The 27,195-nt window shown below is 45.7% G+C and overlaps 1 protein-coding gene and 1 long non-coding RNA gene across 3 annotated transcripts in view; one reads left to right on the forward strand and one right to left on the reverse strand.

The window, feature by feature from the left end:
- LOC136395182 (uncharacterized) overlaps window positions 1–21,889 on the forward strand; it is a 50,078-nt gene extending 28,189 nt beyond the window's left edge. Inside the window, exons 4-8 of one of the 2 annotated variants that reach the window (XR_010749285.1) lie at window positions 8,100–8,386; window positions 10,955–11,026; window positions 13,352–13,421; window positions 18,216–18,361; window positions 21,207–21,889. This is a non-coding gene — a long non-coding RNA (uncharacterized lncRNA). Of the gene's footprint in view, window positions 1–8,099; window positions 8,387–10,954; window positions 11,027–13,351; window positions 13,422–14,394; window positions 15,177–18,215; window positions 18,362–21,206 lie in introns of those variants that run through there. The other variant, XR_010749284.1, reaches the window with a different exon arrangement.
- Window positions 11,000–26,274, reverse strand: LOC136395181 (short-chain dehydrogenase/reductase family 9C member 7). Its single transcript, XM_066369483.1, has 4 exons — window positions 23,622–26,274; window positions 19,804–20,062; window positions 19,209–19,372; window positions 11,000–11,217 (listed from the first exon to the last, which is right to left on the reverse strand). The coding sequence occupies exons 1-4, from the start codon at window positions 23,920–23,922 to the stop codon at window positions 11,000–11,002; spliced, it is 942 nt and encodes a 313-aa protein (XP_066225580.1). The 5' UTR covers window positions 23,923–26,274.
- Window positions 26,275–27,195: the final 921 nt, after the last annotated feature.

Below are 27,195 nucleotides of genomic sequence, written 5' to 3' on the forward strand. Positions count from 1 at the left end.
CGCGGCAGAGCGACGCCCCGGAGGGGCAGAGCATCAGCCCCTGGTGGGCAGAGCATCGTCCCTGGTGGGCGTGCCGGGTGGATCCCGGTCTGGCGCGTGCGGGAGTCTGTCTGACTGTCTCTCCCCGTTTCCAGCTTCAGAAAAATACAAAAACAAACAAACAAACAAACAAGAAAAAACACCTGTCTTTCCTTCACGCACTAAAGCTCTCCATTCTTAAAAAAACAACAACTGGAAGCAGCCCAAATGCCCCTCACCGGTGAATGGATAAATACAATGTGGTATATCCATGCTACAGAATACATTTCAACAATAATGAACAGAAATGAGCTATTGAGGTATGTGACAATACGGATAAATCCAAAAATACTATTCTAAGTGATAAAAGCCAGACACAAAAGACTATATATTGTATGAGTCCATTTATATAAAATTTCTAGAAAAAGTAAATCTATAGAGGGAAAGCAGATCAGTGGTTGCCTGGGGAGCTTGGAGGGGAAGTGGGAATTGACTTCACACAGGCATAAAAGAACATGTTGGATGAAGAAATTTTTTATTACTGAACTGTCTAATGGTTGCACAAATCATATGAATTTTGTAAACAGTTATCAAACTATACCTTATATAAAATGGAATGAGTTAAATTAAGGTATGTAAATTATACCTCAACAACAACAAAAATTTTTTTTAAGGGTGAAGATCTCTAACCTGAAAAAGATGTGACCCAAAGACCAAAACTGATTGATCATAAGAATGTCTCTAAATTTTTCTCAACTCTTTGCCCTTAAGAGAAGCTCTGGGCCTGGCCTGTGTTAGCACAGTGGATAGAGCACCGACCTGGAATGCTGAGGTCATTGGTTCAAAACCCTGGGCTTACCTGGTCAAGGCACATAGGACAAACAACTAATGAACAGCTAGAGTAAAGCAACGACTTCTAGTTCCCTGCCCCCACCCTGTAAAATCAATAAATAAAATCTTAAAAAGAGAGAGGTTCTTGTACATTAGAAAAAGAGGATACTTAGAGTCTGAAAGTCCAATCCAGTCCCCCTAGAGTTATCCTAACTAGGAGGATAGATTCAGAAATGCAATTATTAAGCTTTTCTAACATTGGAGACTATACAGGAAGAAGGTATTGCTGAAGACTCCCCCCCCCCCCCAAACTGAGTTACTCTGGTGGCAGAGACTGCTAGCAGTCCCACAATATGCATTCTTCCCTTTGTCCATCCATAATAATGGAAGTTTTAGCTGAATGCATCGCTGCTCAGAATGAAACCACAATTTCAGGCTGTCTTGCAGCTAGCTGTGACAATGTGACTAAATTTTGACCCATATATGCTGAGTACAAGCAAGATGTGCAAAACATCTGTGCTATGCCCTAAAAAGGTAGAGGCCTGTCTTTTCTTGCACCATTCCTGTGATCTGGAACCATCTTGGACTATAGGATGGCAGAGGAAAAAGACAAAAGGAGTCTGTGACCCTATTACAAATTATAATTTGTCTTTGTCTGGTCTATTACAAGTTAATAAAAAGGAGAGATTGTACCATTCCAGGTTTTTCCATGAGGAAGAAAGAAATGTCTGTCTTTGTGTAATCCACTGGGTTTTTTTGTTTATTTTTTGTGTGACAGAGAGAGACACACACAGAGAGAAACAGATAGGGACAGACAGACAGGAAGGGAGAGAGATGAGAAGCATCAATTCTTTGTTGTGGCACCTTAGTTGTTCATTAACTACTTTCTCATCTGTGTCTTGGCCGGGGGCTACAGCAGACAGAGTGACCCGTTGCTCAAGCCAACAACCTTGGGCTCAAGCTGGGGAGCCTTGCTTAAACCAGATGAGCCTGTGCTCAAACTGGCGACCTCAGGGGTTCGAACCTGGGTCCTCAGCGTTCCAGTCCAATGCTCTATCCCAGGCATGGCCAACATACAGCCCGCGGGCTGGATCGGCCCGCGTAATGAGTTTATGTGGCCTGCGATTAAATTTTTAATATTCTCCGCACGACGCACTGTGGAAATGAAATGAGTAGTACTTTAAAACATAAACTACGATATCTTCCGTAATCTTCAGCTAACTTGTATTTGTGAACAAACTTTTTCTTTAATGAATCTAAATAAAAGTACAACAAGATCAAGATTGAATGCTTTACATTTGGAGGCTGTGTTAAGAATAGCTACTACAAGTATAGAGCCAGATATTAAAAAAATAATAGGCGATGCAAAGTGCCTTAACACGTCACATTAATTTTTTTGTTAATTTTGTTGTACTAAATTACTTACATTTAAACGAATCGTTTTTGTATTTAACATTTTTTAATTTTAATATTTTGTCTGGCCCGTGAAAAAAGTTTTCTTGCTAATCTGGCCCAGGAGCAGAAACTGTAGGCCACGCCTGCTCTATCCACTGTGCACCACCTGGTCAGGCTGTGTAATCCACTGTTAATTTTGGTATTTGTGACATATAGCTGAAACTGTATCCTACAATCCTAATATGATCTGTTGTATACAATCTAGAGGTAATAGAGCAGGGGTCCCCAAACTACGGCCCACGGGCCGCATGCGGCCCCCTGAGGCCATTTATCCGGCCCCTGCTGCACTTCCAGAAGGGGTACCTCTTTCATTGGTGGTCAGTGAGAGGAGCATAGTTCCCATTGAAATACTGGTCAGTTTGTTGATTTAAATTTACTTGTTCTTAATTTTAAATATTGTATTTGTTCCCGTTTTGTTTTTCTACTTTAAAATAAGATATGTGCAGTGTGCATAGGGATTTGTTCATAGTTTTTTTTATAGTCCGGCCCTCCAACGGTCTGAGGGACAGTGAACTGGCGCCCTGTGTATAAAGTTTGGGGACCCTTGTTATAGAGTGTGGGAAGTTGTCTCCAAATGTATCCATTAACCATGCAGAAAGGAAGGAAGGCTGAGAAGGATGGGGGAGGAAATAAAGAAGAGAAGGATGGGAGTGAGGAAACATAGAGAGAGAGAGTTTTATCCAGCCATGATATCTGGCACATTTTCCTGCTGAGCACTGAGACCAGTAGGTACCTAGCAGGTATGGCTGTGAATGGCAAACCTCTTTTTCTTCATGTAAAGAAGAACAGAGGCCAAATGAGAAATGTTAGGAACTACGGAAGCCATTCTGCCCTGGGAAGGGAGGCTCTTTCAGGCTCCTGGTTCCAGGTCTGAGCCCAGAGCTCATGAAAAACCCCCATGAAGAGGCTGTGGACAATTACAGGACAGGGCATTGGGAGTCAAAGGACAACTCTCAAGGCTGGTTGAGGAGGAGAAGAGGAGGAAATATTTTTAGAGAAGAAATATTGCAAAAGACAGGAAATTATTTTGAAATTACCCTATTTTGTCCCAAACTATTCAGTGCGAGAGAAGGAAGGACATTAACAAAGATGGACACGATCAATGAACAGAGGCAGAGGCTGTGGTGGGTGGCCCTTGGGACTCAGACACACTCCTGCATTGTGAAAATGCAGTGAAAAATTGAAAGAGGGCTTAGATAATGGAAAGCTAAGGAACCAGCCATTCCATCAGGTCTGCAAGAGGGGCCGTCAGCAAGAACCAAACAGGCAGAAAGAAACTTTTCACCAGGAACAAGGATCCAGCAGAACACATCAATATTGTAAGACAAAGATCTCCAACCAAGCCACCAAAAAGTGACACAAATCGAAGATGAAGAAGAAACTGATCGGATATGCCTCCTCCAATACTGCCGGTAACAAAAAGGAAGAAACCTCTATTCTTGCTTGAGCAGAAGCCTTGGCTGGAAGGACATGCAGCCACTACAAAATCAGATTCTGTAGAAAACAGTCACTGCCTCCAAGAACCTGAAGAGCATCAGACTCGGAGAGGCCCACAACCTTGATTAGCATGAGATGCTGCCTTTTTCATTTAGTAAAAAAAAATGTAGCAATACATGTTAATTGTAGAAATATTAGAAATAAATTTGAAATAAGAATTATCTTCATTTCTATCAGGAAAAACACTGGTAGTGGCCAATTTTATGTCATATAACCTTCTAGTTTCATAACTATAATACATTACATTATAAATATATTCACTATACATGTATGCTTTTTAAATTATATTTTTCCAGGACCTGGCTGGTTGGCTCAGTGGTGGAGCGTCGGCCTGGCGTGCAGGAGTACCGGGTTTGATTCCCGGCCGGGGCACACAGGAGAGGTGCCTATCTGCTTCTCCACCCCTCCCCCTCTCCTTCCTCTCTGTCTCTCTCTTCTCCTCCCGCAGCCAAGGCTCCACTAGAGCAAAGTTTGCCCGGGCGCTGAGGATGGCTCTGTGGCCTCTGCCTCAGGCGCTAGAATGGCTCTGGTTGTGGCAGAGCGATGCCCCAAGATGGGCAGAGCATCGCCCCCTGGTGGGCATGCCGGGTGGATCCCGGTCGGGCGCATGCGGGAGTCTGTCTGACTGCCTCCCCGTTTCTAACTTGGGCAAAATACAAAAAATTTAAAATATATATATATTTTTCCAGCTTTATTAAGACATGATTGGCTGACCTGTGGTGGCACAGTGGGTAAAGTGTCAACCTGGAACACTGAAGAAGCAAGTTTGAAACCCCAGGCTTGCCTGATCAAGGCACATATGGGAGTTAATGCTTCCTGCTCCTTACCCCCTTCTCTCTCTCTCTCCCCTCTCTAAAGATGGGTAAATAAAATCTTTTTAAAAAAATGATTGCCATATACATTATATGAGTTTAAGTTAATGTTCAATGTGTTGATGTGATACATTTATATATTGCAAAAATGGTTACCATCACAGCATTAGCTAACACCTCCATCAAGTCACATAATTACCATTTTTCTGTGGTGAGAACATTTTGGATCTACTTTCTTAGAAACTGCCAAGCATATAACACAGTATTATAAATTATAATCACCATGCTGAACATTAGATCCCCAGAACTAATTCACCTTAAAACTGGAACTTTGTACTCTTTTACCAACATCTCCCCATTTCCTCAAGTCTATGCAGGTGGGTGTCCTTCTTTCTGATGGCTCAATGATATTCCACTGTGTATATGTATCATATAACATCTTCATTATTCTTTCCTCCACCGACAGACTAGTGCTGGTTGCATATCTTGACTATCGTGAATAATACTGCAATGAACATGGGTGTGCAGATATCTCTTTAAGACCCTGGTTTCATTTCCTTTGGGTATATACCCAGAAGTACAATTTTCCATTCTTGTTTGTTTCAAGATATGTTTTACATAGCATCTCTTATGATTGGTTGTTCAGGAGTTTGTTGTATAATTTTCCCATATTTATGAATTTTCCAGCTTTCCTTCTTTTATCAGTTTCTAGTTCCATAAATATGTGATCAGAAAAGATACTTGGTATGATTTTAATCTCTTTAAACTTGCTAAGACTTGTTTTGTGACCTGTCATTTGATCTATCCTGGAGAATTGTCCTCCTTCCTATTATTCAGGAAAAGCACTGTTAGTGGCTCATTTTATGTTATATAACCTAGTTTTATAAATATTTATAATGCATTATAAATTGATATAATAGAAATCTATTATAGTTAATACTATAAAATATTTTTACATGTATACTGTTATATATAAAAGTTTATCTTTTTGATTTTTGAATTGTTTTTAAACAAATTTTATAAACTGCCTTTTTCACCTTGCAGATGTAGGGGACATTTACCTTGCTAGTCTAAAATAGCATCCTTGTACCTATCCACTTCCCTTTCTGGAAAATCCTCTAATGACATGGTTTAAATGGCAGATGCCACCATCCTAAAGATCCCACCCACGCCCAGCCCCCATTGACAAATCTGTTGTTGTTCAAGAATGTCTCGAACAGTTGTCCAGACAACAGATCAGTGAGTGCCCAGTCATACTACTCTGGATGGTGCTCTCTTCTCTCCCCCCTCCCCTTGTTTTGGGTTGAGGTTCATTGGAGATTGGAAAGCTTGCTCAGGGGAAAGGCAGGCATGTCCCACAAAAGAAAAGAAGGGCCATAGAATACAGTCTCTTCTGTCTTCACAAGGAAAGAGGTGGAAGAGAGGAGAACATTAACTATAGTGCTTGGGACTGAGTAAATGACCAATAAGTGCTAATAATCATTATTTCTATTACTTTATTGTTACATTTCTCTCATCATCTCTAGACTTGCTTTCTTGTACCCTTCCCCCCAATCCAGTTCATTCCAACTCATTCCCCAATGTCAGCTAAAATGGTCTTCTTTAAAAGTAAGTAGCCTTAAAAACAAATCTATAGCAACAGCAAGCACATCGGCAGATGTCTGGAGCCAGGGCAAAGAGGAAGGAGAATAAACCGCAGAGGGGTATGGGGGACTTTCTGGGATGAGAGAAATGATCTCTATTTTGACTGGCGGTGGTTGCATAGGTGTATGCACATGTCAAAACTCATCAAACTTTACAGTTAAAAATAAGCATTTTGTTTTGTATAAATTTTACCTCCATTACTTCTTCTAAAGGTAAGCAGCCTCCCTGGTCATCTATTTCATTACTATATTTTCTCTTCTCCATAGCATTTAAAATTATTTCATTCATATCTTTATATGTCTATTTCCCAACTCCTTCTCCCATCAGAACATAAATGTTTTGAGGGCTGGAACTCTGTCTTGTCTACCACTATAACTCCAGCGTCCAGAACTATGCCTGGCACACAGTAGGAACACAATAAATTCTTCTGGACAGGCTAACTGATTAAAATCCTTCAATGGTTTTACATCCAAATTGTATATTGATTTCATTCAGTCTCATCATCTCTACTACTACCACCTTAATGTCCTCTCATTTGGTCCTGGCTTGTTGACTTGATGGTAAAATGTCTTCTCAGTGTGTGGATGTCCCAGGTTTGATTCCCAGTCAGGGTACACAGGAGAAGTGACCATCTGCTTCTGCACCCCTCCCTTTCTCTTTCTCTCTCTCTCTCTTCCCCTCCCACAGCCATGACTCGATTGGTTTGAGCTCATTGGCCTTGGGCACTGAGGGTGGCCCCATGAAACCTCCGCCTCAGGTGCTAAACTAACTAAGTTGCAAGCATGGCCCCAGATGGGGGTTGCCGGTGGGTCTTGGTTGGGGTGCAAGCGGGAGTCTGTCTATCTCCCCTCCTCTCACTTGGAAAAGAAAAAAAAAATGTACCCCAGCCCTGGCCGGTTGGCTCAGTGGTAGAGCATCGGCCTGGCGTGCAGGAGTCCCAGGTTCGATTCCCGGCCAGGGCACACAGCAGAAGCGCCCATCTGCTTCTCCACCCCTCCCCCTCTCCTTCCTCTCTGTCTCTCTCTTCCCCTTCCACAGCCAAGGCTCCATTGGAGCAAAGTTTGCCCGGGCGCTGAGGATGGCTCCATGGCCTCTGCCTCAGGCGCTAGAATGGCCCTGGTTGCAACAGAGCGATGCCCCAGGAGGGCAGAGCATCGCCCCCTGGTGGGCATGCCGGGTGGATCCCGGTCAGGTGCATGCGGGAGTCTGTCTGACTGTCTCCCCGCTTCCAACTTCAGAAAAAAAAAAAATGTACCCTCATTTCTTGCCTGGATTATGCAATGATCTCCATGTAGGTCTCTTTGCTTTTATCATTGCTTCTTCATTTTAATTTCCACAGAGTGATCTTTTGAAAATTAAAATCAGGCTTTAGCTGAATGGTTTAGTGGATAAAGCGTCATCCCGGCACTTAGAGGTCGCGGGTTCAATCCCTGGTCAGGGCACATAGGAGAAGCAACCAATGAGTGTACGACTAAGTGGAACAATGAGTTGATATTTTTCTCTCTCCCTTCCTTTCCCCTACCTCTTCTTTCTTTTCTTTCTCAAGTCAATTGTGGGGGGTTTAGAAAATAATTTGAAATCAGACCACAGTACTGTCCTGCTTTAAAAAAATGGAGATAATTTGATTAAGAGGCTAAATAAGTGAACAAGAAAAGAAAAGATAATTAAAAACTCTAGGGAAATACAAAAGATACACAAGAAAATTTATAATCTTATTATTAAATAAACCAAAATCTAATAATGGAGCCGATACAAATCTCACAAATAAAAAAAAAATAGTTCAATATTAATGATGGGTGTTTGTATAGCCTCAGAGGAAAATACTGTCTTCTTTCTGTGTAGGTTATCTCTTCAATGTCCGCTGTCCAGTCTGCGTGTCTTATATCCGGTAAGTCGCTGCTGCCATTCTGCCATGGTGGGACAGAGGGGTCTTCTGTGAGGTCACCCAGCATCTCATCTGCCTGAACATACAACACAGCTATGACTGTTGAGAGAAGCCACCTACCCAGCGTACTTCCAGAAAGTGGCCTCGGTCTTCCTCTTCCAGGAGCTCCAAACCTCAGCCTCTTCTCTCATCAGCCAAAGTGAATCTCCTGGTCTTAGGAGAAAGGCTCTGCTTCTCTGAGACAGTATGACAGTATGTGCACCACAAGTCACATTTTCTTTTGCTTCTTTTCCCCAATTCTGAAATTTCTTTAAGGATGTTATAGTTGAGGAAACTTAAGCTGTAGAAAGTGCAGGAAATGTGCTGTCAAATATCTCACCCTAGGGCAAAGGAAGTACTAAAGTGGCTTCCTACCTGAGTGGGGAAAGAGGAACTAGGAAGGCAAGAAGCACTAAAAATGTGTACATTAATATCTCAAAGTACTAACTAATTACAGTCTCCCAGTGATAAATTTTTGTCCTCAAGAAAGAAAATTTATTTTATGCTTAGATTGAACTCTCTCAATAGCATAGTCTGAGTTTTTATTGAATAATTTTCCAGGGCAGTAGGTACTGTAATCAGCTCTCCAATATTTCCATTCTATCCCATGATTAATCCAAACAATTCTGAGCAAATTACCCCCTTTGTCAATGATTGGTTCAGGGATGGACAATCTTATGCTAATTTGGGTTCATGAGAATCAAGGAGAGCCATGGTAAGGGCTCTGGGAAGGAAACTTCCTCAATCTTTAATGCCATAGCAAGATAGGTTCTTTCTTCTATAAGCTGTGAGTGAGGAAGCACAGAGTCCCCATTGCCGCTGGCAGTCGTTCCACAACAATAAAGACTGGGTTTAGGTTAAAGCCAAAACTGAGGATGGCAGAGCAAAGAAGCAGAAAGAACCTGTATGTTGATGCCAGCATTCGGCTATAGGATCCTGCCCTAATTCTTTATTGTTTAAGTCAATCCTTAGTTGGCTCTTTAGTTACTTTCTGCTCAGTGTATCCTTCCTGACACAGAATTGGGTGCCAGGAATAGAAGTGATGCAAATAACAGAATCAGTGGATTATGGTGGCCCCAAAAAGATATGTCCACATCTTAATCTCTGGAATCTGTGAATGTTACCTTATTTGGGAAAGGAGTCTTTTGCAGATGCTGTTAAGTTAAATTTTATTATTTTCAAGTTCAGCCAGATGTTGAAGAGACACAAAGACATTTTAATTTAAAAATTTCACATTTACCTTTATTACATGACCATTCTTCAATATCAAAAAAGTCTTTTTTTTTCAATAGAACATCATATGGCTCAGAAATTTAAGGTATTTCAATGACTTATTTAACAACGTTAGTAATTTCTGAAGTTTATTCTCCTATACCTAAAACCCTTGTCTAGGAATCTGAACACCTGAGTGTTGTTTTGGTCACTATGCTGGGGCGGGTGGCTTTGAATAGGTTCTCCTCTGAGCGTTAATTACTTCTATGGAACCAACAGCAGTCCCCAAGTGCCCAGATGCATCAGAATCATCTAGGTTCTTGTTATAAATACAGATCTCTGGGTTCCATCCTAAGTCTACTGAATCATATCTTCTAACTTTGAGGCCTAGGAACCTATTTTTAGTCACCCAGGTGATCATGACATACAACCCAATTTGGGAACCACTGAATTAGATGACCTCCAAGATTCTTTTTTTTTTCTTAAGTGAGAAGTAGGGAGGCAGAGAGACAGCCCCCTACATGCACCCCGACTGAGATCCACCTGTTAAGCTCCCTACCAGGGGATTCACTGCCCATCTGGGGCCATTGCTCCATTGCACAGCAACCCAGCTATTTTAGTGCCTGAGGCGAGGTCATGGAGCCATCCTCAGCACCCAGGGCCAAATTGCTCCAACTGAGTCATGACTGTGGGAGGGGAAGAGAGAGAGAGACAAAGACAAGAGAGAGGGGTAGGGGTGGAGAAGCTTCTCTTGTGTGTCCTGACCAGAAACCTGGAACATCCACACTCTGGGCTGATGCCCTACCACTGAGTCAACCAGCCAGAGCCCAATATTCTTCACAGCTCTAAAAATGTGATTCTCTGATTTCTGTTTCTTTTATCACTGTTTGTCCCAACTTTACTACTAGATACTATAGCAAAGATGGGACAAAATAAACCAGGATGACAATTTAATCATTTTATAACCTTCCATCAACTATATAGTATCTGCTATGTAGTGGCATTCAATAAATATTTGAAGAATTAATTAATGGTAATTAAATAAATGAATATTATTTTATGTGGACCTCAATAATCTGTGGATAGAGAACTCTAAAGAGAGAGAAAATATTATAAACTTTTACCTAATTAATCTTGTACTTCCTGTCTTCCCTACTACATACTTCAAGGGATGGGTTAAGTGAAAGAGGTTAATGCACATCTAGAGATCCAATAGGAAAACGACTGATAGTCTCCTGTGGGCTGGATTATGCCCCAGTGTTTCCCAGTGGCAGTGACAATGGAGGGAGTTTCATGATTCAGCAGTTAGTTATCCTCTCCTTGACTTTTCCAGGTCCAGAAAAAGCTTTATACTGACCGGGTGACAGATGTTTTGGGGTGATGCTTCAGGTCTTTGAACCTACAAAGGCCACTTCAGGTTTCTGTGTGGCCCCAGGGAGTGGGAAGAGGGACTCATCTTTTAGAAGTTACCTATTAATTAGCCAGCAATGGGTGTCAACCAAGCAGAGTATCCCCAGAACATCTGATGACACCTTTGTGACCCCATAGTTTCTTTCCCCAGGTTCCTCTTCTGCACTCCACTGGACACCCCTTGGGCTGCCCCAGCTCAGACACTGTCTGCTGGCTTTGGAAGGTACCGGCTCAAGATTAAATCTGTAACAGGGGTGGGCAACTTAGCCAAGGGGAGGTAGAGAAGTTTGGCATCCAGACCAGGGTTGTAGCGGATGCGGGGGTTTCTGGAAACAATAGCGTGTTCCATGCTGTTGGTGACATCTCTGATCCTTGGCTCTGCCAGCTGCATCATGTTTGTTAATTTGTCAGTATCTGTTTGAGGAGAGGGGGAATAAAAGTCTCTATTATTCTTCGTTAAAGATGGTTCCTTCTGAATTCCATCCAAGCTCCGTTTGGATGAGATCACTGATCTAACATTTTAGGCAGATCTATCACATCCTCTAGGTTGTCCCTTACACAAACACCCTGTAAATAATCTTATTTCTTTTCCGAATTCAAGAATTGGTGTATTGCACTAATTCAAAAGAATATATTTACCCTTATGTTCACTGCAGCATTATTTATAATAGCCAAGCTATGGAAGCATCCCAAGTGCCCATCAATAGGTGAGTGGATAAAAAGTGGTCATACATCTGTACAATGAAATATTACTTGTCCATTAAAAAAAAAAGGAAATCTTACCATTTGTGACAACATGGATGAACCTAGAGAGTGTAATGCTAAGTGAAATAAGTCAGTCAGATGAAGACAGATACCATATGATTTCATTTATATTTGGAAACTAAAGAGCAAAATAAATGAACAAAAAAATTGAAACTGACTCATAGATACAGAGATCAAACTATGGTTGTCAGAAGGGGGGCTTTTGTATAGTGAGCTCCGGCAGGCTTGGACCACTTGGGTGCCTTGTGTGTGGGGGGTGCAGAAAGGTGAGGGGACTAAGAAATACAGTTGTCACAAAACAGTAATGTGGATGTATAGTACAGAGAATATAGTCAGTAATATTGTAGTAACTGTGGTGCCAGGTGAATACTTGAAATATCAGGGGATCACTTCATAAAGTATGCAGTTGTCTTCCTGGAACTAATACAAAATATCTAATATTGAATGCAAACTGCAATTGAAAAAAGAATAGTGTATTGAATTCCTACTATTGCCTCAGACTAGCAACAACAAAAACTGCCCAGTCCTGCCGCTTATTAGTTGTATGACCTTGAGCTTAAACTGCCATCATCTGTAAAATGGGGATAATAATGCCTGTCCTAAATTATAATAAATATAAATAATAGCAGGATAGACCACAGAGGAAGACAGAATAGAAAACAAAAGTATGCAAGCACATAGGAAAATTGGAAGTAAAAATATTGTCTGCCTGGTGGGATTTCTAGTTACTGGAGTTTTTTCCCTCCTACTTCCTCCCTAGAGTTCCCAAGTTTTCTACAAAAGCATGCAGGTAAAAAGTGTTATTAGAAAATAGTAACACTGCCCTTGCCTTGGTCATAGGCCACTGTGGGGCTCGGATGATCTCGGGCACAGACCAGCACCTCACAAGGTTCTGACAAACGTGAGAGGGTATCTGTTACACTGTGCACCCAGACTGGAGGCGGGTACAGGGCGCCCAGTGGTCCAAGCCTGCGAGGCTCACCACACAAACAGGAGACAGGCACAGTGTACAGGTACAGGCTCTGATCTGCACTGGTGCGCTAGGGTTCATACTTCCAGGACAGCGCCAAGCCCTCTGGAGGAAGTGGTACCGGAGAGTCAGGCTTCGAGTTAAGGGATTAAACTTGAAAACAAAGAGGGAGCAAAAGCAAGCCTGACTTTGGAGATGGTCCAGGAAGGCAAGGAATTCACCCCCTCTGCACAGGACACTGGTATGCAGTTGATGAGGGTAGGACAATGTCATTTGAGTATCCTTAACCTTGACTTTGAGGAACTTCCCTTTTTGTTTCCTAGAGGGAAAACTATTACAGTAAAAACAAGGGAAAACTACATTTTGGGATCCCCAAAAGAGCCACACTGCCTTAAAGCCAGACTGTCTGTAACGTGATAATGTCTTAGGAGGCCAACACTGTCTTCTAGTCTTGGGCCTGACACAGATCCCACTACCAGCAGGTCCCAATCAGGAAGAGCTTGCCAGAGGACTCATTCAAGATGCTTAGGGCTGAGCGTGCTCACTCAGAGCCAGGGAAGGCTGTGTAGGCTGATGAAGAAGAGGCGAGCTGATGTGATGAGGTGGCTTTGCAACCAGGCTTTGAAAGACAGGAAGGACCTGCGTAGCCAGTGGGAGAGAAGAAGCTACCTGAGTCGTAGAAGTAATGTATGAGGCACATTCTCTCATTGCTCTTTCAAATAGTTATTCAGGTTCCATTTTGTCCTGGGGATCCTGTTAGACACAGAAGGGGAAGGGGCCCAGAGGTACTCATTTAACCTGTCACTCTCCCAGATGGTGAAGAAGAGCAGGGCCTTTCGATCCGGGCAGCTGGGAAACATTCGTGTTGTGAGAAGTGTTAAAGGTGAGGCTTTGGCACTCGTGGACCCAACAGTTGAGCTTCTGGTCTTCTCTCCTTTGCCAGGGACAAGTCCTGGGCTTCTGATCTAGTCCCTCCCCAGGAAGTAAGGTGACCAAAAGAGTGATTTGGGGTGGCCTCCCTGGCAGGGTTGAGATGGAGAAAGAAAGTTGGCAGGTGACTGTGTTGTGCTGGCTCAACTCTAGGCCTGATGGACAAGAGTACTGTGCTCTGTTTACATGCCTGGCCAGCGATTCTGTGTGCTGCTTCTTCGGAAATGTTTCCATGTTAGGTTGTTATTAATTAGCTATTTCCAATATTGGGGTATAAACATCACTCCATGATTGCTAGCTTGATCCAGGGTTCACAGCCATGGGTCTGTTTGGTCATAATTTGCTGGACTTTCTGCCCACTGCTGTTGTATGACCACTCCTAAACATTTCTTCACAACACCTGCCTCCTGAAACACTACCCCCCCACCCCTACACACATAGTTCCCATAACCACCACGGCTTGTAACTCATATCTTTGTCATTCCTTCACTGGATTTCTGCAATACCTGAATAGTTGGTCTCATATCTCCACCCTCATCCTTCCCACAGCAACACAACTTTTATCAGGTCATCTCAGAGCCATTTAAAAGGCTCTCCAGGCCTGGCTGGATAGCTCAGTTAGTTAGAGCATCATCCTGATACACAAATGTTGTGTGTTTGATCCCTAGTCAGGGCACATACAGGAACGGATTGATGTTTCTGTCTCTCCCTTCCTCTTTGTGTGTATGTGTGTGTGTGTGTGTGTGTGTGTATGTGTGTGTGTGTGAGAGAGAGAGAGAGAGAAAGAGAGAGAGAGAGAGAGAGAGAGAGAGAGAGAGACACCGAGAGAGGAACAGATAGGGACAGACAGACAGGAAGAGAGAGACATGAGAAGCATCAATTCTTCATTGTGGCACCCTACTTGTTCATTGATTGCTTTCTCATAGGTGCCTTGACTACATATGACTACAGCAGACTGAGTGACCCCTTGTTCAAGCCAGCAACCGTGGGCTCAAGCTGGTGAGCCTTGCTCAAACCAGATGAGCCCACACTGAAACTGGCATCCTCAGGGTTTCAAACCTGGTCTTCCACGTCCCAGTCCGACACTCCATCCACTGAGCAACCGCCTGGTCAGGCTCCCTTCCTCTTTCTTGAAAATCAATAAATATATTTTAAAAATAAATAAAAATACATTTTAGAAAAACTCTCCGATGCTCTCAGGATAAGAGCCAGACTCCTTAGCGGAGCCATCAAAGTCCCTTATGATCTGACTCCTAATCTTTCTCAGCCTCAACCCTCACCACAACCCTTCACACTTCTCTCAGGGCAGTCTAGTACCAACAGTGATGGCTAAGGTTCAGTTTGCCAAACAATCCACGAGAGAGGAACTATTATACTTTATAATGAAGAAGCTGAAGTGTAGACAGTTGTGTAACATAGTTGGAGAGAAGGCTGCAATCTAAACTCTGAATGCACAGTCTCCACCACGCAGCTCAGGCTCTTCCCTCTGTGGGAAGTGCTGCCATCTTTTCCCCTTTTGGTTTATTCTTTAGTATTAACCCAGGCATCCATTTTGACCTGTGAGAAGGCTTTTGCAACAGCAGAATTAAGACTGTGCTGTTGCTTTGTTTTGTATGCATGTCCGTTGTTGCACGCTTCTCCTGTGGTGTTGCATGTGGTTTTAGATCTCCTCTGCTAGATTGATTCCCGGATACTTTATCTCATCTCTGTAACCCCATAAACACTAGTTAAGCAGAAGTGAAAATTAGAGTATAATTACTTGGAAATTTTTTACCTAAAAGTAGCCAAATGTCTGCTTGAAAATTTTCTTCTGCGATCGTGGGGTGGACAACAGATGAATCAGCATGTGGTATTTTATACCCAATCCATACTATTCTTCTAAAGAATGATAGTAGTTTTTTGACAAGCAGTTTTCAGAGGAAGTTTGTTTTCCTCCATATTCTTTTAAGGCTCCCAGAAGACTACAACCTCTGCCTACACTGAGCCACTTTATGTACTTAGAAAACGGTCTTGTGAGGTTTTCAGACCCTGACTGAATCTGTGTTTCATCCTAGCCCCATGGTGGCCCTATAAATACTTTGGACCACTCATTACTAAGGGAGAGTTTTAGGATGATCTCACAGACGATATTTATTATCCCCCCCACATACACACACACACACACACACACACACACACACACACACACCCATCTATTATATTTCCCTTGTTTAGAGAAATATCTGCAGAGATCTCTCTGGGGATGCTTGCCTCTCCCACTCTGAGTCCTTTGGTCTGAGCAGAGCATATGACCCAGCCTGAGCCAATCGAATATCACATTCCCCTGGGCACAGTGATGAGCTCAGAGTTGGGTACTTCCTGCTGGTCCTCTGATCCTGCCATCTTAGACCCACGAAGTCAGAGTAAATCTTAGGCCCTTTGGAGATCTATTGAAAGAACTACCCCTGGACCCCCAAAGGGGATAGAGCTTGTGAGACTGGAGCCAAGACAAAAGAAGCAGAACCAAGAAATAAGGTAAAACCAGGTCCTAGAAACATCATTTGTGGACTTGATCAGGCTATGCCTGAAGCCCACTTCCCTTCATTTTTTTGGTCATGAATATCAAGATGGTGATTACACGAGGAAAAGAGGAATGGGGGGAGGTAGAAGAGAGTAAAGTGGAGATAAATGGTGACGGAAGGAGACTTGACTTGGGGTGGTGAACACAACACAATATACAGATGATGTGTATCGTACACTTGAAACCTATATAATTTTAATAACCAATGTCATCCAATAAATTAATTAAAAAGAAATAAGTTAGAAATTTCTCTTCCATTTAAACAATTTGGGTTGGGTTTTCTGTCTCTTGTCACTAAGAAATTCTCAACTGATATAAAATCCTTCAGGCTTTTTTTTTCTTCTCACAGAATTCTAATATGTCCAGAACTAAAAGATTACTTTCTTCAAGAAATATTTCTCTGACTATATTTCCTTAAATCAATGAATGAATGATACCTCCATCCACCAGGTTCCTAGAACTATGAACCTAACATTCATCCATGATGGCTTGTTCTTCCTCCCATTACTATGAGGTCTAATACACAACTTCTTTCCCTTTATCTCCACTTTGTCTCCAGTCCAAGCCAGCATCAACTCTAGCCTGGAATGCTGTAGCAACCAGAGCAGTCTTTCCTAATGACAAATCAGATCACACCCTGAATCTTCAGTGTGCTTTGATGCTCTAATTGATCCTGTTCCCCTCAGCTTCCTCACACTGCTCCCCATCCTCCGGCAGTCTTCGAGTTCCTCTAAAGACTTTTCTGCCTCAGGACCTCCTGCAACAAATTCCCTGTCTATCCTCTTTCCACTTTTCAGCAATGCCTAATTTGTTCTTCCCCAAAGTCAAATCAAAGAAGCCCTCCCTGCCCTATAATCTAAATTGGGATTCCAACTCCAAACCCCATTCTTTTTTCATAATCCTCTGCTGCTTTTCATGGCACTCATCCACATTTGCCATTAAACGTGTGTATTTATAAGGTTTGTCTCGCCTACTGGGCCTTATACTGCAGGCAGTGAGCTGTGAGCTGTGCTGCTTGATCCACTCTCACTCCCAGCCCCGCTCAGCAGCTGGATTATGGTGGGCTCTCAATAACATGTGTATTGAGCGAATGAATGGTTGTCATGGTTTTGGCACGTTGGCTTTTTACTCTGTTGATGTACAATCTTCAGGAGATCATGCCACCAAAATAAAACCTGCTAGGCAGTTAGATCCCTGCCATGGATTTGATTAATTGCATTGAACTCATCCAGAGTTTCTATATATTTCAAAAATTCATCACTTTGGATTTTGGATAATTACTATTTAAGAATATCTCTCTCTGCAATACAAGAAGTTATAGTAGGTACCACAGTAATGGGGAGAAGAAAACTATATTCAGTCTAAGAGAGGATAAAAACCACTTTTGAATCAAATTGTTCTTATCAGGGATCAGGTAATCTTCTAAGCACTTTACATATGTTAACTCATTTAATTCTCATAACTCATTACAGATGAGAAAACTGAGTAACTTGCCCAAGGCAAGCAAGAGAGCTAAAATTTGCACTGCAAGAGTAAATTGTCTTGCAGGGACGTTCATGGAAGCCCAGTAAAAGTCTGGGTTAGGGAATGCATAACCGGGCTAGGGAATGCATAACTGGGCTGCTGAGGTCCAAAGGGAGCAGGAACGGAGTTGAGAGTCTGTTTGCTTCACTCCAGCCCCAGAGAAACTCGTAAACCAGTGAAGTGCCAGCCTCGCCTTCTTGGCTAGCAGCCAGGTCACAGAGAAGCAACTGGAGACCTGAGATGCCACCCAAGGAGGTGCCAGCTGATTGCCAGAACCTATTTTATTTTATTTTAAGTGAGAGAAAGAGAGAAACAGAGACAGAGAGAGGGACAGATAGAAACAGATAGACAGGAAGGGAGAGATGAGAAGCATCAACTCATAGTTGTGGCTCCTTAGTTGTTCATTGATTGCTTCTTATATGTGCCTTGACTGGGGAGCTCCAGCTGAGCCAGTGACCCCTTGCTCAAGCCAGCGACCTCTGGGCTCAAGCCAGAGATCATAGGGTTAAGTCTATGATCCCACGCTCAAGCTGGTGACCCTGTACTCAAGCCGGATTAGCCCACGCTCATTTCGGCGACCTTGGAGTTTCGAACCTGGGTCCTCAATATGCCAGGTCGATGTTCTGTCCACCTCTTCAGGCCAGAACCAATTTCTATTGACAGGTCAGAGGCTGCCCTGCCCCACAAAGGCAGCTCCAGAGGTGGCACTGAGGTGCTTGGAGCAGGAAAAACGGAGAGGATCAGGAATTCTAGATCATCCTCTCCGGAAATCAAACCTCAGCTTTGAGATGAGATGATCTGAGTGAATGGTGAGACTTCTGGTCATCAGCGTGGCCTTCTCTCTCCTACCACCAGGTGCTCTGGCAGGTCTTTTGGCCAATTCGTCCTCCACTGCACCCACAGGCCATCTGCTCCTATTGAGCCCCAATGGCTGGGGCTCCGTTCGTCCCTCAAACTGGAAGACCTGCACAGAGTTTGGCGGCTGCACAGTGAACAGCTGTAATGAGCCTCCTCTACTCCCCAAACACCTGAGGTTCACAGGAGACCCTTAGCTCAGAGAGGAAGAGAGCTTCCTAGAGCCCTTCCTTTGAAATACTCCTGTACTCCTTTCACTCTTTATCAGTTTAACAAGTGCCTCGTGTGTGCAAGGTATTTCACAGATATCAATCCTCATAGCAGCTCTGTGAGGCACGCATTATCTTTAGCTCCATTTTATAGATGAAAAAACTGAGGCACAGCATGACTAGGTAACATGCCCAAACTTTCCTACCTGGTAAGTGGTAGAGCCAGGACTCAAACCCAGACAGTCTGGCTCAAGCAGCTGTGCTCTTAATAACTTCTCTGTACTTATGTCGTCAGTACATTGTTACCTGATTCTCCAGCATGATGACGTTTGGAGGGCCGGTGCCAGGTGTGGGCAGCGTCCCGTACAGCATCTCTCCCAGCTCTCCCGTCTCCCCAGCAGCTAGACTTCTCTCATTCCCAGCAGTTTCCCACTTGCTCTCTTTTCAAATCCCAGCTCTGCTACTAGCTGTGTGGCCTTTAGTCCTTAACCTCTCTGAGACTCCATACCATCATGCATAAAATGAATGTAGGTCAGTGACCCCAAGATCTCCCTGTCCCTCTCAGAGACCCCTCTCCCTGTGAGGGACTCACAGACACGGAAGTACTCCTCTCCATAGCTATCCCGGGTCTCCTGAGGCAGCCGTGCCCACAGCTTCCGCAGGTGCAACTCCATGCCCTCCTTGCCCAGAATGGATGTCCGATAGTTCCCTGGCTCAATGATGCTGACTTTCACCCCAAAGTAATGGAGCTCACGCCTGGGAAAGAAGAGTTGGATTCAGTCTGGAACAGAGTCATCAGGGGAGTCACTCCTGACACCTCTATAGAAAACTGGAGGTGCTCTCCCTACCCCTGCACCTGGCTAGCTTTTGCTTTTATGCAAGTAACCCCTGTCCCAGGCCTCTCTGTCTGAGAGACAATCCCTCCCACTCCCACAAGCCTAAATAGGGTTTCACTTACCCCGGGACAGCCCAAGTAAAGGTAGGAAGAAGCCTCCCATCACCACCCCACCTCTTCTCATCCCTTCTTCTCTTGGTCTTTGGGGAAGGTCCCCCGAGGGCTAGCTTTCTTCCTGCTCTGTTTTTTTTCCTTTCAGAACTCCCCTGCCCACACACCACTGTTTCTCTACACCCTCGCCCTCTCTCCTTGAGGGGGACCCCCGGGACTTCTTGCACCAAGGCCCAGTCACCTGATGCTGTCAGAGAAGGCCTCGACACCAAACTTGGAGACACAGTAGCCACCACCGATGACAGCCACACGACCACCACAGCTCGACACATTGACGACCCTGCCCCGGGCTTTCTTGACTATGGGCAGCATGTGGAGGGTCACTTCGATCAGTCCCACCAGGTTCACATTGATCACCTTCACAAAGTCCTCCTTGGTCAGCCATTCATTGGGACCACTGGGCAGGCCCACACCCGCGTTGTTCACCAGGGCCCAGAGGCCTGAGGGCAAGATGGAGAGAGAGAGAACCACACAGTAATGAGCAGTGTCTCTGGAAAAGTACCAGGGTCTACTACCCACCAGCTCAGGGCTGTTGAGGATAGTTGAGCCCGTGCACAAAGCACGAGACAGCCAGGCAGGGGCCTGAGGTGGGAGCTATGACTGCCCGAGGGAAGCTGTGCCTTTTACTGATTAAGTTTTCCTAAAGGGGCCCTGGCCAGTTGGCTCAGTGGTAGAGCGTCAGCCTGGCATGCAGGAGTCCCGGGTTCGATTCCCAGCCAGGGCACACAGGAGAGGCGGCCATCTGCTTCTCCACCCCTCCCCCTCTCCTTCCTCTCTGTCTCCCTCTTCCCCTCCCACAGCCAAGGCTCCATTGGAGCAAAGTTGGCCCGGGCGCTGAGGATGGCTCTGTGGCCTCTGCCTCAGGTGCTAGAGTGGCTCTGGTTGCAACAGAGCGAACTTCAATTAAATTTTTTTTAATTTTTCTAAAGGGACACTTTTTCTGATTCACACAGAATGCCAACTAGCTGTGCCCTGTACCAGCTAACAATCCAGGCTGTAGCTAATAGCACCTAAGCTATTAGCTCTGGGAAAAGAGATATCATATTCATACCAATGAATAAATACTTGAATTCCTTTCTACATTATTTCCCTAAGTATAGAAACACTCTGTATTCTAATTATAAGAAACCAACTCCACGTCCTGGCCGGATAGCTCTGTTGGTTAGAGCGTCATCCTGAAGTGCAGAGGTTGCCAGTTTGATCCCCAGTGAGGGCACATACAGGGACAGATTGATATTCCTGTCTCTTCCTTTCTCTCTAAAATCTGTAAAATAAACATAAAAAAAAACCCAAAACCCCAACTGCATTACACACATTAGCAAGATCACTTCCTCCATTCACACCGTCATTCATTCATTCACATGCCTGTTCTGTCAGGGGAATGAGCTAAAGACATAAAGTAAATAAGACAGTCTTATTGCTCATGGAGGTCACAAACCAGAGAAGAAATAAGTAACATTTATATATAAGTATAGGAAGCACTGAAATAATTATGGGAAATGTGAGAGGGGCTCTCTGAGACTATTACGTTGAGTTGGTGTACTTGAGAGAACTAGTGCTAACTGATGTCATTCGGCTCTGCAGGGGCCCAGGTTGAAGAGCTCAAGTTCCAGTCCTGGTTCGAGGTCCAGCCTTGGACAAGTCACTTCTCTCCCGGGGTCTCAGATTCTGGGCTGAGTGGACTAGACAGTTGCTTCCAGCCAGTGGTTTGCAACCCTGAGCACTGTCCTCAGAGCCTGCGAGGGAGGCGATGCAGGGGAAGCTCAGCTTTCATTTGCTTTACATGTTGATCGTCCGAGTAAAGTGCTACTTGGAGAAAGGCGTTTGATGCTAAAACAAGCTTGGAAAAGCCTCTAAATGATCCCCAAGAGATCAGGTCGTTTGTTTAGGGATTCTATGGAGCCCACAGCCCCCGTTCCTTCCCTTCCCTCCCCTTCCCCATGCTACCCCCCACCTGGCTCTGCAGCCTCCACATACTCGTCTGGGCACAGTTTCCACTCTTTCCTGAGGGCAAGTCTGGATGTAAACATGACTCATGGACCACCCCTGCCCCTGGGCCTGGGGTTCACACAAAAGCCACGTCCTCCGCCTGTCTTCCCGCCTTCCTCCAAATAGACCCCAGGACAGCAACTGCCTGTCAGGACTCAGAACCTTCCCAGCTAGAGAAGACTCTTATCCTGCAGAGGCAGAAATGCCGCTCTTGAGACCCAAAGACTATAAAACCCAAGTGGTCTCTGCCTGCGAGAATAAACACACACTGGCCGCTACCTCTGATCATCCCTGGTAATCACCTCTGCCTGCTGGGAATCAGGACAATCTTAGTTTATTTCTGCAAAGAGCAACTAGAGAACAGTCAGAGCAGCGCAAGCAGCATTAAGGTCCACCCTTCATGTCCAAAGAGTCTCAGGGACAATAAGAAAGAATGCCAGAATCCCCTCCCTTCACTACCCAAAGCTTCTTATACCAAGGATGTTGCCCAATGGGGTAGAGTAGGCAAAATAATGGCCTCCCAAAGATGTGCCCATGCTAATCCTTGGAACCTGTGAATATGGGAAAGAGGAATTAAGGTAGCAGATGAGATTCAAATTGCTAATGGACTGACCTTAACATGGGGAGAGTATCCTGGACTAGCCAGGTGAGCCCAATACAATCGCAAGGGTCCTTCTAAGTGGAAGAGAGAAGCAGAGACAGAACAGCGAGACGAGGCGGCAGCGTGAAAAGGACTCGACCTGACTGGAGATTGAAGGTAGGAGAGGCTCATGAGCCAAGGGCTACAGGAGCCTCTAGAAGCTGGAGAGGTGAGGGAGTGGCTTCTCCCCAGAGCCTGCAGGAGGCACACAGCTCTGCTGCAGTTTTAGCCCACTGAGACCCATTTTGGACTTCTGATCTCCAGGACTCCAAGATAATAGATTGGTGTTGTGTTAATTTATTACAGCAGCAGCAGGAAACTAATACACCCAGTGAATCATTAACACAAGCGGCTGAGGGAAGAACCCAGGGCAGCAGGCGAAGCGGCCTGTTGCAAAAAGAGACTTTTCGCTGAATTCTTCGTTAACTAGTTTATCCAACAAATATTTGGCCCCTTACTAGTTGCCAGACACTGTTCTAGGTACTAAGGATAGGTAGTTACTAAAAGAGACAAAAAGCCCCGGCCCTCCCCCAGAAGTTTTATTTTAGCAGGGGAAGTAGGCAACAAGTAACAAACACAAACAGACAATATTGGAAAGCAGAGAGTGGTGAGTGGTGAGGGAGTTCCTGCCTGACCGTTCTGGGCCCCAGGGCTCTCTTCCCCCAGGGCTCTCTTCCCCCCACCTGAGTGCATAGGCCCCAGACTAGTTCCTTAGGAGTCAGGACTTCCACAACGGAGCCACCCTGTGTCCACGCCCTTCATGCAGAAAACACGCTGGGCAGGCCCCTATGCAGTCCTGGTCCAGCCGCAGCTCCAGCCCACAGGCTCCCTTCACAATAGGACCAGCCACTCTGATGTCAGCACTTACTCTGAGTTCAACCTAATTATGCACTGTGATGTGAGGAAAAGGACAGATATCTCAATCCCCAGCATTCTAGCCTGTCACAGTCAAGGAGAGCAAATGCCTCCACTCAGGGAGTCCAGCCTCATGTTCCCGTCTGCCTTCGGCCAGCCTGATCCCAACCAAAGCTGAGGGTCAGGACTGCCAAAGTCCCAGAGAAGAAGCAGCTCCATCTGCAAGGTTTGGACATACAGAACACAGCTTCTCTCCCCGACTTCTTATGCCAACCTCTTCCATCCTTCTGAGTATCTGGGAGGGAAAACTGCCTTGGCAAAGCAGCCCTGCATGTGGACAAACCAAACCAGGCAAGGGCTTCCAGTCCCACTGGGCCACCTCAGCCCCTTTCTCTGCGTCACCTCTCCCACATCGTCTGAACAGCAGGGTCCCTGATACCTACTGTCAGATGCCAGTAGGAGAAAGGGTAAAGGAAGGATAAACTCAGAAAGCTAAAGAATGCAATTTGCCCCACCTTGCTCGCCCACTTGGGCCCTCACCCACTGGGCCGCCGCCTGGATGCTCTCACTCTTGGTGACATCCAGTAGGGTGGTCTGGAGCCTGTAGGAAGTATCTTGCTGAAGCTTCTGGGCCCCCTCCTGAGTGAAACAAGCAGCCAGCACCCTCATGCCTCGATCAACCAGCTGCTTGGCCAGCAGGTTTCCAAAGCCCGAATCACAGCCTGTGATGAAGACATACTTGTCTGAGAGGTTGCGGACAAGATTGCAGTTCTTGAGCCAGCGGTACATGAAGGAGAGGTCTGTGAGAGCTGCCATAGGGCAGGAGGGAGGTGATGGCCAAGAGAATGGGGCTCCGGAGACAGCGGGAGAGGCTGGTCGGCCCTCTGACCCCGAGCTGGCCGTATGCCGGAGCTGCCAAGATCTCTCCTCCCTTCCACTGCAGGCAACACACCCAGGGCCCCTGAGTGAGCCACCCTGTAATTTTTATAGGTGGATACATCACCACGTCAATTAGCCCAGATGCAAGAAATTCAGGTCTAACCTGAAGGAAGCCCTGTCACCGCAGACAGCCCTGGTGGCTGCCCTTCTCTTTGCCTAGCCCTGATGGGTGAAGGTGCCAAGGATGGGAAAAACCCCAGTGGTGATGTTGGTGCTGACAGGTGGCTCTGAGCAGGGTAAATGTGAAAGGAGGACCCAGCGCAGAACCCCCCCCACCACCATCCCGAAATCCTCCACCTCTGGTCCAGGGATCAAAATCATTTGTCATGAGTACAGGCATGTAAATAAACTTAATTTTTACTTTTAGAGGAAAAAATTAAGACAAATGCATTAGTGTTAAACAAACAAAATTGGTTTTGTGCCTTCAAAACCCCAAGAAAAATAAGTTCCAGGTTGTTAGCTCTTTGGAATTCGCTGCCCTAAGATGAGTCTCCACCATGAGAGGTGCTGAGAAAGAGCTCCTCTCAGGACAGCTGTGCCCCATTGTCCTCCGGCAGAGGAAGCGAGGCCTCCTAGAAAGGGGGCTGGTGATGGGAGGCCCCAGCTCCCAGAAAGCAGGAAGAAAGACTGGAGGTTTCAAGGTTCGTGTCCTTGCGAGGCGACACTCGACACTCGGTGACCAGTGAGGTGCCCTCATTGTACTGCCGCAGGCCCAGCTCTCTCCCTCCGGCAGTGACCAGGCAGACAGAGAGTCAGGGACTGCAGACCCGGCAACCCTGGGGCAGGGCCCCCACTGGGCATTTTTCTGGATGTTGTTCGTCTACCTCCAGGACCAGACCCACACAAAGTAACCTGGGATCTGAGGAGCTTGAGGGGTGGGGGTGGTGACAGGGAAGGAACAGGCTGTGAAGTCAACTGGCACAGTGGCGAGTTGAATCAGCAGAGGAAAGGAGGCCAGGAGGCAAAGTAATTCTAAGGCATGAGGTAAGAGTAATAAGGAGGGAGGACATCTGGACATAGGGAGGGAAGGCAGGAGAAGAGGGGGTTGATATGAATATCAATGAGCTGCAGTCTAGCCAGATGAGGAGCAGGGGTCATGGGTTCCAGGGGCAGCGGCAGAAAGGGCCTGGGTCTGAGTCTGAGGCTCTGAGAGGAAACGACCTAGGGGGGGAGCAGAGGACTGGGGCCAGAGCTTGGCAAGTTCCCAATGTCACGACTTGGAAGGGAGGGAGAGAGTCTAGGCCATGGGGCAGGGAACCCGCATAGAGGTTGGAGGGAAGCTGATAAAGACAAGGAAGTGAGGATATGAGACAGAGGTATGAGTGGTGAGGGGCCACAGCCGGGATTGCAGGAGAAACAGGGACAGAGGAATGCTAGCGCCCACGGTGGTTCTTTAGATAAAACTCTAGGGACACCATTCTGCAGGATAAGCCTGGTCACCAGCTCATCCGTGGGGATGCAGGGCCAACTGCCTACCTTCCCTGTCTGGAGGGTCTGACACAAAGTTCCCTAGAGGGAACAGACAAGGATGCTTCTCTGGGCACCACTGTGTACCAAGGTTGGTCAGCTTCAGAATCAGAGAGAGCAGGTGTCACCTTGGGAAAGGCAAGAAGGCTTGGCTACTCTATACCAGGGGTGGTAGAAGGTCAGGTCATAGACCCCCCCTTTGGGGAACAACCAAAAGCCTGCATGGGAAGTGGTAGAAGCAAACCTCACCTACTTCATAACCACTGCAACACCTCCTACACGATCTAAGAGACATTTCCCAACTCTGCCTCCTGAGTGAGTGAACACAGAGGTCTTGGCTAGGAGATGTCAGATAGTGTCACTTGAGGGCTGAGCAGTCTCAGGAGTAGCCCAGTTCTAAGAAGACAGGTGAGACCCAGAGGTTGCCTCTGGATCTGGAGAAAGATGACTTGGAACTGCCCCAACATGGGCCTGGGCCTGGTTCCCCATCTCACGGACCTCTCTGCGGACTGCTGGCTAAGGCATTGCTGTCCTGGGCTCAAACTCCTAACATCACTAAATTCAGGCTGTGGACTGCAGGCTTAGAGCGCTGCAGGACCATAGAGAAGGCTGTTTTCCTAGGGCTGGGAATGCTGCCCACTCTCAGATGACAGGCCTCCCTGCTGAGTTGGCACCTGAGGCTGATGGGTTAGCCTGGTGGTTACCCTCCACACCTCTACCTCTGTCCACAGGTATATTCAGTGAGGAGGGGCCTTCACCCCCTCCAGGCCATTCTTATCCAGTGGGACAGTCAGACTGGCCAGGGCTAAGGCACACTCTGAGGAGGTAAACAGGTTGAAGAGATGGAGCTGAGCCCCTCCCAGTGTCCACTCCTTCCCAAAAATGTGTGTGTGTGTGTATACATATATATATATATGTGTATATGTATATGTATATATATATATATTAAAATTTATTTATTGATTTGAGAGAGAGAAAGGGAGATGGGAGCAGGAAGCATCAACTCACAGTAGGTGCTTCTCGTATGTGCCTTGACCCAGCAAAGCCAGGGTTTTGAACTGGGATTCAACATTCCAGGTTGTCACCCCATCTACAGGTCAGGTGAAACCGGGCACATGTTGTGTGCTACTGGGCCTGTTCCTCAGCCTCAAAACTTGGCTCTTTCCTCCTAATATTCTCAGGTTCCTAGAGAAACCAGGGACAGAGGTAAGGAAGAGGGTAAGCTATGTGACCCTCGACTGGAGAGCTCACTCTCTCTACCTTATTTTCCTCCCCATAAAGCATCAACCCTCACATAGTATCCCAACTAGACCATGCACGCACCCCAGTCTTGGCTTCACAGAGCCTCGGCAGTCCTGGGGGACAGCTCCCACCAGGAAGGTGGGCACATAGCTCATGGGGAGGTGGGTGAGCTTGGCCTCCCAGCCAAGTGACTATCAAGTACACTGTGCAGTTCATCACCAAGGAGTAATTCAACTTGTATTTTCTTCGGGAGATTTTTACGTATTTTGATGTCAGTTCAAAATGAGAAAGTATCCTTACATACTTTCCCATCCCTTCTCTCCAATTCATGGCTCTAACTTAGGAAGAAAGTTTCAGAGAACTCCTTCTTGGCTTCAGTTTCCTTTCCAACATAATGAGGACTTCACGTGACACAGTGGTCCCCAGGTCTAACAAACAACC

Source organism: Saccopteryx leptura, chromosome 2 (assembly GCF_036850995.1).
Source record: "Saccopteryx leptura isolate mSacLep1 chromosome 2, mSacLep1_pri_phased_curated, whole genome shotgun sequence".
In the NCBI taxonomy this organism is placed as follows: domain Eukaryota; kingdom Metazoa; phylum Chordata; class Mammalia; order Chiroptera; family Emballonuridae; genus Saccopteryx; species Saccopteryx leptura.

Coding starts and splice junctions, on each gene's coding strand:
- LOC136395181 (XM_066369483.1), bottom strand. CDS start 23,922: ATGGCAGCTCTCACAGACCTCTCCTTCATGTACCGCTGGCTCAAGAAC. Junction 20,063..23,621: donor GGCCCAAGTGGGCGAGCAAG/GTGGGGCAAATT, acceptor TCTTGCCCTCAG/GCCTCTGGGCCCTGGTGAAC. Junction 11,218..19,208: donor AGAGGAGTACTTCCGTGTCT/GTGAGTCCCTCA, acceptor CTCCTCAAACAG/ATACTGACAAATTAACAAAC.